The sequence below is a fragment of the Crotalus tigris genome, unplaced genomic scaffold (genome assembly GCF_016545835.1).
Source record: "Crotalus tigris isolate CLP2741 ecotype Arizona unplaced genomic scaffold, ASM1654583v1 scf7180000017605.3043972, whole genome shotgun sequence".
Classification (NCBI taxonomy): domain Eukaryota; kingdom Metazoa; phylum Chordata; class Lepidosauria; order Squamata; family Viperidae; genus Crotalus; species Crotalus tigris.
The window spans coordinates 1,846,330-1,857,784 of record NW_024096508.1 but is presented as its reverse complement, the minus strand read 5'-3'; the positions used below and the strand labels follow the sequence as shown (position 1 = coordinate 1,857,784).

The window sequence follows — 11,455 nt, the reverse complement described above, 5'->3', positions numbered from 1 at the left end:
TTTTTCTTTTTTTTTTTATGAGGCCTTTTAAGTGAGAGATGGCAACATTTATTTCAAAAGTCTCTCTAGAAGTCTCACCAATTTTCTCAGAAACCTCTGCAACCGATTAAAAGTAATCTCACTATTTGGCTACTGAAAATGATAGGTACGGTCTTGGGGTGCTTCTGGAGCCACAGATGGAATCCTGGGCTACCCTGAGGCCTATAATGATCAAAGGGAGCTGAGATGGTACCTATTTAGAATTAAAGTGACACAACAGTTACGTTTTGTAGATTGGTAAATATTAACCAGGTGTAGTTCTTATGGCTTAGCATGTTGTGTGAATCCAGATATTAAATTTTATATTTATATGGCCACCCATCTCACAAGAATTGACTATTTATTTATTTATTTATTAGACTTATATATCGCTTTAAGTGCAAGCACTCTCTAAGCGGTGTACACCAGTAAGCAATGTATATATATATTTACATTGCCCCCAACAATCTGGGTCCTCATTTTACCTACCTCGGAAGGATGGAAGGCTGAGTCAACCTTGAGCCGGTGAGATTTGAACCGCTGACCTGCTGAACACAGTCAGCTAAAGTGGCCTGCAGTACTGCACTCTAACTGCTGCGCCACCTCGGCTCATATGGGTATGACTCATATGACTATGGGTGGTGTACAACAGTATTAAAAATCATAAAATATAATTTATGATTTAAATCAGAACACTGGTTTAATTAAATAACTATGTTATGTGAAGCCAGCATGTCTGAAATGATAGGTAAAACATTGGCAAGAAGCAAGGAATTTTTGCTGTCCTAAGTATTTCTCCCTCATATGAGCAGGACTGTGAAGATTAGAAGTCTACCCCCACCATTATAGGACTGACATTCTATGCAATAGGTCCTCTCCTTGCATTCTTCTCCTAGCATCCCTCTCAGATTTACCCATCTGGAATAGGATTTGGGGCTGACTGCTCCCCCCCCCAAAATGTCCACACAGACAAGCATCTTAATTAAGATTACTAAGATTAGAAGCTACTTTCTACCACTTCAGATTATTGGTCCATCCAACTCAATATTGTCTGTGTGTCTGGCAGGCACAAGGAATATTGGCATCTATTGACAAGTCTCTCTATGGAATATAGACAAGTAAATTCTGATGATTCTGAAATAATTACAGAAAGATTTTATCTTCCTTTTTACAAATAAGATAAGGAAATAAATTTCTCACTGAGCATATATTTCAAGGTTGAAGAAGAGGAGGGTGGAAAGAAAAGAGGACAGTGCTAGTTCTTTAGCTTGTACACCAAATCTGAAATAAACATGAGTAAAAAAACCAGACTTTCTAAAAGTATAACCTAGTTCCTTTCATTCATATGCAGAGTACATTGTTCTCTTTATTATGTAATGATAGCTCTTGTACATACAGAATTAAATAATAATTTTTCTCACTGAGATTTTGGAATGAAGTGAAAGAGAGGTAATCTCATTGTGGTCAGCCACAGATCAGCAGAGGTATCCCAACATTATTTTTTAAAATCGACATATTTGGAAATTTTAGGTGTGAATACAAAAATCTCACAAATTCTTCTGAATGAGATAGCAAGGCTGTATAATACTTCAGTGTAAGGTACGGAGTGGGCTGTGCCATAATTTAAGATAGTGGTAATATCTGGCACCTGAAGTGATTGCTGACCATTACATTAAGCTACTGCTTACTGAATAAGCAACAACTTGATAGTTTGGCACACCACAGCAAGCTGTGTGAATCCATAATGGCTGAATTATGTAAGTTTTATAGATGGAAAAGAAAAAGTTGGAAAGTAATATTTTTTTTCCATATTCACTTTTGATGCTCTGAATGCAGAGAACCTAATGTTTGTTTGTATGTTTATTTATTAGTAAAATGTATTGGCTGCCCATCTTCTCATTCAACAGGGCTTAGTGTTCCATGTTACTAACATGACCCTAAAGGGTGACAATGCTGATTATAATTCTATCTGAGGTAGGAAATGTAGTCATTGTTTAGATTCACACATTAAAGAAAATATTGTAACCCATCTTTTGTTTTAATAAACCAGAACCGGCTACATTCTCAACCAAAAACAGATAATGAAATTATGGCTATGCATGATGTATGCCTGAATGCAGCAGACACCTTCTAATTTCAACTAAACCATACAATTGCTACAGGGGCTAAAATTATGTCTGGAATTTGGATAGGTCAGAGTGAGGTGTCCAAACGCTGACAACACTTGCTGACAAGAAGTGATATCCTGGACAGGAGGCAAGATCTACGCAAAACATTTCTACTCAAAGACATAACAGTCTTCAAATGAACTCTCCTTTGTCAAAAGACTAATTTACATCACATTGAGTTTGGACCACATCAGCCTTTCATGACATCACCCACGTCATGTCTAAAACTGCCTAAGGCAAATGAAATTTTAGTGTCCAAGAACAAGACAAGAGGAAACTGATTTGCGGTTCAATGAATATTTGCTTGAATATGCATCTTGTAGACATCCTTTTGTGGGGGGAAGACAATTCACACTCAATGCCATACTTGCATCTGCAAATGAATGTAAACACTTAGATCCAGCAAGCCCAAGAAAACTGAATATACTAGCCACCCCCAACTTGGCAATTCCAGATATGTCAGGACACTAGAACTTCCAGCCTGCATCATTTCAAGATCATAAAGCTGACAAAGGCTGGAATACACAAAAGACATCTGAACCTATGTAGAGAATTGTTATGTATTTCCTTTCCCCCCTTCCTACTATAACTTAAAAAGTGCAACACTGCTAATGGCTGAAAGCCAAGCTATGTGATATTTACTCTAATATCATTATAAATAAATAAAGATTGCCAATGTTTCTTACATATGAGGATATTTGTTCCCCATATGCTCTGTGTTGGTTGGAATAAACCAAAAATAATATGTCCTGGAAATACTTAAAAAAGATTTCTTTTTCTGTAAATATGTCCTTCATTGTTCAGTGCATTGCTTCTGTTGCCTAAAATTCTTCCCCCTTTGTCCCATTCCTGAAGACTAAATTGAGGCTCCTTATGTCATTGGCCTTCACAGTGATGCTTCTGAGTGCCTTGTTAAGGAAAATAAAAATGCTGCTTCAGAGTTTTCCAGGCACCAAACATCATTCAAGTAGAAGGACATGTGAGATCAAAGATACTGTTGCAAAAATCAACAGCTGAAGTGTTTATCCATCCTTTGCCAGAGTCCCTGATAAGTACAATACACAGGAACTTCTTTTGCAAGGCTCACTTTCTCTAACTGCATAATGGAAATGACTCTCTCACAAACTGCCGGCACATGGGGCACTGCTGGAAATACTTCACGCACTCATCGCATAGGCAGGTGTGTCGGCAAGGAAGAAGCACCCAATTGACTGCTCGATTTTGGCAGACGATGCAGTCCTTCCTGCTCTCCTCTAGTACTTCTGACTCGGTCTTTTCAAGCAGGACGTGGTCTTCAGTCCTTTCACTGGAGAAAGAGTCATTTAGAGAGGATGCATTGCTGTTGGCAGACATGAACAGTTGCTGGTGGAGGAAAGATGGGAAAAATTAGAAGAAAGAAACCAACATTTACAAATATCTCTTTTCCTCCCTCTAAACCTTAGGTTAGGACAAAGTAGGAATCTTCACCTTTATGGACTATCAGATACTTGCTGAATTTCAGAACACGTTGTGGTCACTCCTGCAACATGGCTCTTGGGGAAAGCCTTGCCCCTTCCCAAATTAAATGCATTGGCAGGTAAGCGATTAAAAAAAGGGCAGTTTTAACAGAATACTCCCTGATGCTCAGTTACCTTTGTCCCCTTTCTGGGAAAATGGATACATTTCTATGCAAAATGCAAAGACTTATTTTTATTTTCTAATAAATCAAATGGGGTGTATTTCAGACATTGAGTCTTTCTTGGAAATAACATTATGTTGACATTTGTTTCTTCTCAAAAGCTAAACATTTGGATTAGGCTGGAAGCTTGGCAAACACCAAGGAAGGTGTCTCTGGATTCAATAGATATCCATATGTCACTATAGGATAGTGTTTAAGCAAGTTTAAGATGTGTGGAAGTTCCAGAGTTGAAGTTTGCTGACATTGAGGAATACTACTTTAGGAACAAAATATGTAAGATTGTAATTTTGAGCCAAAATGTGGACACCCAAGGCTCCTTATGGCCTAGTCAAGATCTTTTCTGTAAAAAAAGAATTTAGGGAGCAAATACTACAATGGCATTTCACTGGCATGTTGGGCAACAGTGGAAAATTAGGAAATGGAAAATAGTGACAGTAGAAAGTTAGTGGAAAAGAAAGAGAATGGTGCCCATTTTCACCATGTTGTCAGAAACATGCGAAAAGTGCACTGAGTCCTGCTATTCAGATAAATGCATAAAGAAAAGAGAGACTTCCCTAATTGTGGCATAACTTTACTTTCTACTGGAATCCCATTGCAAGAGGAGCCTGGGGGGGGGGGGGACAGATAAAAATTTTCTATCAAATGCACTGACTGAGATCTACAAGACTGTGATAATATAAAAATGATTAGTTTTTAGAGTGCAGGAATAGGAGTAGGAGCAAAACAAATACGGCATATTTGTTTTTGGCTTATTTTGATCTGGGAATTTAACAATAATAATGTAAGCCATAATTTAATTTAACCTAATTTATGAAATGAGCCCAGAATGTTTGTCAACAAACCTAATGATGAAGGCACAGAGGAAATTTAGAGAGGCAGACTGGAAAAACTTGCTTCAGAGAATCCAGACAATTATAGTCCTCAATTACGAAAGATTATAGATTTGCTGATGTATAAAAAAGTTTTGCTCTTATTTAATGCATCACTACACAAGACTTCTGCACCAATTAAAAATCAGTTCTAGATGTGTGTAATCAAACAAAACTGCTGGTTTAAAGAACATACTCCTTTTTCTGGTTTTATGGCTATTTGTTCAAAATCCCTGGAAAGCTCGTTTTTCTCTCTGCAACACTGTGGTTCCAATGGGGGCTTATGAAGAGTCCATTTCTCTATCTGTGGGAACCCTTGTCTCACCTTGCCTCTCAATTCCGGGGCTTCAACTTTTTTGTCTTTTTGAAGAGAGCAATCTTTGACAAAAAGCCCCCCCCCTGTTCTAGAAAATGAATCTGAAAGCTTACCTTTAGATCATGAAATTGACCTTGGGCCAAAAGGAGATACTGATACAGTATCCGGCAGGAAAGCCTATAACTGGCATCTGGAATATGTATTATTGATACCATTGAAATCTTAAGAAAGACAGAAATATTTATTTCAGCACACTGTCCCTTTCAGTTCAAGCAAACCTCAACCAGACCACAGCATAGCTAAAAATGTTAACAGGTGATATCAATTGTTAATTCATTTTAACTTGAGTCTCCAACAGTTTTGTTTAATATTATAGATTTTACACATGAAAAATGCACCTGTTAATCTTGAGTCAGCTTCAGACCCACACATATATTTTAAGCCTGTGCTATACACACAGAATTATTACTATGTTTATTCTATCTTTCCAATCACTTCATTTTAGAGCTGTGAATCAAGCATCTACTTTGAATATGATACTTGCTTATTAATACCCTGTGATTTAACTGATCTATGTGGTCATAATTACTGTTTTTATATAAATGCTTCCATTAGCTGTGAAATGGTTTGAAGTTATTTTGAACTCAGATTGGCTATACCAGTGATGGCGAACCTTGTAGAGACTGAGTGCTCAAACTGCAATCCAAAACCCACTTATGCATTGTCGAGTGCCGGGTGGGCGTGGCCCATTGGGTGGGTGTGGCTGCGATGGTAACAGCAGACTGGGTGGGACTAAAAAGTTCAATCAATCAATTCCAACTTTGCAACATCTTTTTTTTTCCCCCGCAAGAAGTTGAAATTGACTGATTGAACCTTTTTTTTTTTTTATACACATGGTGGCAGAGGCCTAAAGTGAAAAGATTTTATAAAACCCAGCTGAAGGCCTAGGACTGGGGCGATGGCGTGCGTGCCCACAGAGAGGGCTCTGAGTGCCGCCTTTGGCACCCGTGCCATAGGCTCGCCACCACTGGGCTACACCTTAACAAAAAGGCAATCACTGTGTAACCTTTATTTCAATTATTTATTATTAAAATAACTAATACATTTATTTATTTATTTATGAGACTTATATACCGCTTTAAGTGCAAGCACTCTCTAAGCGGTGTACACCAGTAAGCAATGTATATATATTTTACATTGCCCCCAACAATCTGGGTCCTCATTTTACCTACCCCGGAAGGATGGAAGGCTGACTCAACCTTGAGCCGGTGAGATTTGAACCGCTGACCTGCTGAACAGAGTCAGCTAAAGTGGCCTGCAGTACTGCACTCTAACTGCTGCACCACCTCGGAATCTTAGTTTCCAAACAAGATTCCAATGAACTATTGCTCCCGCTGATTGTGATTTGTGTCATGTGATATTTTAAGATCACCTAAGAAAATCAGTTTGGCTTTATTAGTTGACTATGCAAGTTAAAAGCTTGCTGAAATATTAAGATTTGCCTATAAGCAGTAAGAATAGTGAGGGGTTTTTGGTAATTTTTTTACCTGAGACAAGTATAATTTGTAAATTTATGAGATATGATGAGGTCAAGAACTATGTTTGGAATGATTTCTAAAATTCTGTTTCAGCCATACTAGTTGGGGAATTATGGGAGTTGAAATTCTAACATGTTTGGGAAGTAGCAAGTTGCAGAAACCTAGTCAGTAGCTCTCCCAAAGATGCTTTGTCACAAGGCAACTGGACTTTCTTGTTTTTCTTTGAAGACAGTTTTGCTTCTCATTCAACAAACTTGCCTCCAGTTGCCTTGTGAAAAAACATCTTTGGGATAACTATGACCTGGATGACTCAGAATTTCCATAGACATCTAGTCAGTAGCTCCCAAATCCCTCTTTTATATAGAGCACTATATTACCATTAAAAAAATGATGACTACATAGCCCTAAGTCAGCAAAAATACATTTAAAAAAAAATGACAAAAAAATCATTAAATTCACTCAACTTCTTACTATATCCACATCAATAATCACCTATAGCATTTCCAAGGACCATCAGTGGTTCCTGGATCACAGGCTGAGAACTTTATAATTTTCAATAATTGCACTTTATTCAGTTTCCAGAGTTACCGGCAGTAATGGTTTTAAACCTGAAGAAATTCTTATTAAAACTGAAAGTTCTGTAACAGAAATCAAAAAGCTCAAACATCTTAATTCTATTCAGCGGTAATTTTTTATAATGTATAGGACAACACAAATTCCTGTTTAAAAAAATGTGGAGATTACCTACAATGTCATAGATTTCTCTGTTGCCTTCATCAGCAAGGGTTAACAGTACCACTAGTGGGTATCGAGATCTAGGCACTAGACCAAAATCATGGATTTTTGTCACTTCTGGTAATCGGCTATGCTTTTCCTCTTTTTCTGCCTTCTTTATGCTTTGTTGTGTCAAGGAACACTCTTAGTTGTCACAAATAAAGACTAATATGCTAATCATGCCATCAAATTTACAAAAGAAGTTCAAACTATATAACAACCACTATTCTACAATCTCAACTGCTTTCACCTGAGACAAAAGAATAACTATCTGTTAATTATTCAGGAGCACAGAAATTAGGATTGAACCTTTAAATAGTTGCATTTATTTTACTAGCTCCTACAAACAACATCCAGCGTTGCATAAGTAACTTTCAGTTCAGATATAAGGATTTTCCTTTCATCATTAATCTTTCAAATTATTCTGAAATATTCACTTGCCCGGGGAGTACATATAATTCATTCTATCAACTTGTCTGTCTAGCAGTAGACATACTGGAGTTAAGCATGCTTTGAAAATGATTTGGAAGAAGAATATTAGAAGCTATACAAGCACCATACCATCATTTGTAAAAGCAGACACTTCCATATGAGCCTTAAAAAAGACATAGTCCTTTCTTACTGATATTCTGTTTAGTGAGCCTTCAAAGTTACAATGGCACTGTAAAAGTAAATTTGCAACCGGTCTTCACACTTATGATTGTTGCAGCATTCCTGTGATTATTTACACACTTCAAAGCTGACTTCCTACAGGCAGAATGAACAGAGAAGCCAGCAGTAAAATTGCAACTTGCAGTCACAGAAGTGTCACCTCAGATAATCTGATTAACAACTGCCGGGAAATGAGGCAATAATTACATGACTTGCTTAGCAATGGAATTGCCAGTTCCAATTGTGGTAATTGAGGACATATACCTGTATTTTAATGAGCTGAATTGATTTATTGGGACTATCACAATAATTGTGTCATTTTTCAAGCTTACATATAAGTCAGAAAACAAAACAAAGCACAGCAACTTTAAAAAATAGCAGAGAGATGCTATGATCATCTGAATTCCAATGTAATTCTTTCAAATCATTTTCAAAGCATGCCCAATTTTACTAATACTGGATTTCACTCTGCAGGGGCAAAAATCACTAAGAAGGCAGCATGTGCTGCATAACTTCCCCAGATTAGTATGAACATTAAAAAAAATGCAGAAATTTTGTCCCAAAACAAATGAAGTTAACTTTTAAAATGCACACAATGTTTAAAGTTTAATTTAAGCATAAATTAAAATCAAAATTGACATAAAGACATTAATGACTGATCAAGGGCATGGGACATTGCCACTCCCCTTATTTTTCTATTTTTTCTTTACAACCATAATGAAACATTGTTTACTAGTACATGCTATATTTACGAGGAGAAATTCCCACTGTATGTTTGCGCAAAATTGAAAATACACAAGCTTCACTAAAGGATACCAATACTGTTGACAATAGAGATACTCATGACACATTGCATCCTCAAAAGACTGGGGAGTTTTTATTCGAAAGCTGTAAGCATGTTTCTGCAGAGCATCATGAACCTTTTGCACGCTGCAGCCCCAATAGCATGTAAGGAGACAGTCTTCCAAGCAATTAGATACCAGAGTAATGCCATCTTGAGGTAAATGAAAACAATGATACAAATGTATAACAAAGAATTGTGCTACTCAAAACTCAACATTGGATACAAAATATTATCTTCATATCATGCTACTTTATAGGAGATAAATTCTCCTACTCTTTCAAATTTCCATGCTCAAAAGCAGTGAAAATCTAAAGCATTCCAAAGCTGACCCATTATCTTTTTGAGGCCATATAAGGTTATAAATATATTTAGATTAAAACTGTCAGTTAAATTGTGCTATTAATAGACCTAATTCTTGTCATGTAAAATTAACCAATGAAACAGCTGCATACTTTCTGGTGATTCTCTGTAATGAGCTTATAGTGCTTCAGCTCCCACATCCACAAGGACACAGAATTATTATCCACATATAAATTGAGTGTTTTCCCCCCACAGTGTTTCTTATTTCAGTTAAGTTTATAGTTCAAATTAAAACCAATAAGGGGCAGAATTTTCTTTAAAAAGTTTCTCTATTTTCTTTTGCATGCTTATTGTTTAAAGAGGGATAATAACAGAAGTGATTTAAGATAAACATGCTTTCAAATTAAATCACCAAAACTGCATCCACTTCTTGTGGCAAATAGAAATAAAAATGGAGGAAATAAGAAAAAACAAAAAATGTCAACAAATATTATATACAATATACTGACTTGAAGCTGAAGTGATTTCTGGGTTTTTGATTTCTAAACTGAATGGATTTTTCACTTGCTGCATCTGTTTCTGAGACACTTTCACAACTGATTCAGTTTCTTCTGAATTCCTCAGAATCACAGGAACATCCCATCCAAACCTAAGGAGTACAAAATGTTTGTAATCATAGAATTAGAGACCTGAAAGGACTGAGTGTAACCCATTCTTCAGTGTAACTTAAAGCATAATGAAATAAACAAAGATTTGTACGGTAGTGGCCAAAATTGTAGAAACCTTTTGGGAAAAGTGTATTTTTGAGGCATGATGGCTAATAACATCACTTTTTTTGGAATAGTATCATAAAGTTATATATCAATGGAAAGATAATTTAATCAGGAATGTAATGCAACATAGTTTGTTCAATTATCTGTATTCTATGAAAAGTTATAGCCCAGGGGTGTCAAACTGCTGGCTTGCGGGCCGGATGCGTCATGTGGAAGCTGCGCCCACTCCATTGCCAGCAATGGCAAAATCATCCTGATACATTGCACGATGTTATGTGACGTCGCGATTTTGACATGTCTGTTATAGCCAAATAACCAGAAAAAGGAAGCACAACTTGCTTAGGTTGATATCAGGTAGCTTTCCTTCATCTGATTGTAGCCAATGTGCATGAGTGTTTAGAGAGCCAATCAGGTGTCATCTTGTTTTGGCAATGAGCCAATCAGATGACAGTAGGATCCAGTTATTGATGTCATGTACTGAAGGTGAGAGGAGGACATTTGTCAGTGTGTTATGTGATTGCTATCAAGTTGGTTGGGTTTTTTTTTGTCTTCTTTCATTTAGTGAACTTGTAAAATGTAATAAAATTAAAGTAATGGTGCAAAGAGTTGACTGGTTGCCAAGAAAGCGATGTAAAATAGTATTATTAAGTGAACAAGGCTACAGTTATAAAGAAATTAGAAGAAAAATTGGTGGAAACTTAACCAAAGGTGGCATTTCTACTGTACACTTCCCCCAAAAGGTTTCCACAATTTTGGCCATTACTGTACATGTTTTCTACCAAACCCCATGCTTTATTCCACAGTAGCCAGACTTTAAACCTCTTGGATTCCTCCCCCCCCCCGACTATCTTGCTCAATTCCTCCCCATTTAAATGGTCTCTCACTCAACCCATGAGGTTCCTAATACTGCTTCCCTTTACAAGCATTTAATTAAGATTGCCGATGCTTTCAACAGCCTTAGTGCGGGCTATGTTGAATCCCACAGGAATCATTCCCAACCCAGATGCACTGGACTACTCCACGTCTCCTACCGTGCCCAACACACATCCTATGGAAAATCTGACAGTGGGAATCCTTGTCCATGGCAAGCGGGGGGTACCCGGTTAGAGGACAATCGCCTTTTGGCATATTCCACCCCCACTTCCCCTCTCCGATCAAGGCTCTCAGCGAATCTTCGTGGTTCGACTCGAGAAACCGCCGCGCAAACTCTAACCATCCACAGCCTTCCCACCGTCCTGTTCTTTCGCTACCCGACTTACCAGCCCATGATCAGGCCGCTGGTCACCAAGAAGCAGATGAACACCAAGGCAATGTAGAACAGCGGAGAATACTCGTACAGCGTCACCAACAATGCAGCAGCCATCACGTAACAAAAAAGAGAGAGGAGAGACGCTCCCGCTCCAAACCCCACTGCCCTTTTGTTTTCATCTAGGAGCGCATGTGCGAAGGAGGCGCATGCCCGCCAAGAAATCGGGAAGCTGCGCCTCCCGGCTTGCCACTTCCTCCTCCTCCTTTTGTTATTGCAG

General features: G+C 37.7%; 1 protein-coding gene across 2 annotated transcripts; it reads right to left on the bottom strand.

Annotated features, from left to right (window-relative positions):
- Positions 1 to 1,358: 1,358 nt before the first annotated feature.
- CGRRF1 (cell growth regulator with ring finger domain 1) lies at positions 1,359 to 11,436 on the bottom strand. 2 transcript variants are annotated; one of them, XM_039321136.1, is made up of 7 exons: positions 11,189 to 11,436; positions 9,666 to 9,805; positions 8,829 to 9,006; positions 7,336 to 7,483; positions 5,163 to 5,270; positions 3,352 to 3,548; positions 1,359 to 2,559 (listed from the first exon to the last, which is right to left on the bottom strand). In XM_039321136.1, the coding sequence occupies exons 1-7, from the start codon at positions 11,290 to 11,292 to the stop codon at positions 2,418 to 2,420; spliced, it is 1,017 nt and encodes a 338-aa protein (XP_039177070.1). In that variant the 5' UTR covers positions 11,293 to 11,436; the 3' UTR covers positions 1,359 to 2,417. The 2 variants fall into 2 exon arrangements, with proteins under 2 accessions (XP_039177070.1, XP_039177080.1); XM_039321146.1 differs by having other exon boundaries at positions 2,414 to 3,548; positions 11,189 to 11,425.
- Between the last annotated feature and the right edge of the window lie 19 nt (positions 11,437 to 11,455).

Excerpts from the sequence above, each read along its gene's own strand:
- CGRRF1 (XM_039321136.1), bottom strand. The coding sequence starts at position 11,292 with ATGGCTGCTGCATTGTTGGTGACGCTGTACGAGTATTCTCCGCTGTTC. Across the intron at positions 3,549-5,162 it reads GTCAATTTCATGATCTAAAG|CAACTGTTCATGTCTGCCAA; the intron begins GTAAGCTTTCAG and ends TTCCTCCACCAG. Across the intron at positions 2,560-3,351 it reads CACACCTGCCTATGCGATGA|ATGCAAGTATGGCATTGAGT; the intron begins GTGCGTGAAGTA and ends ATTCATTTGCAG.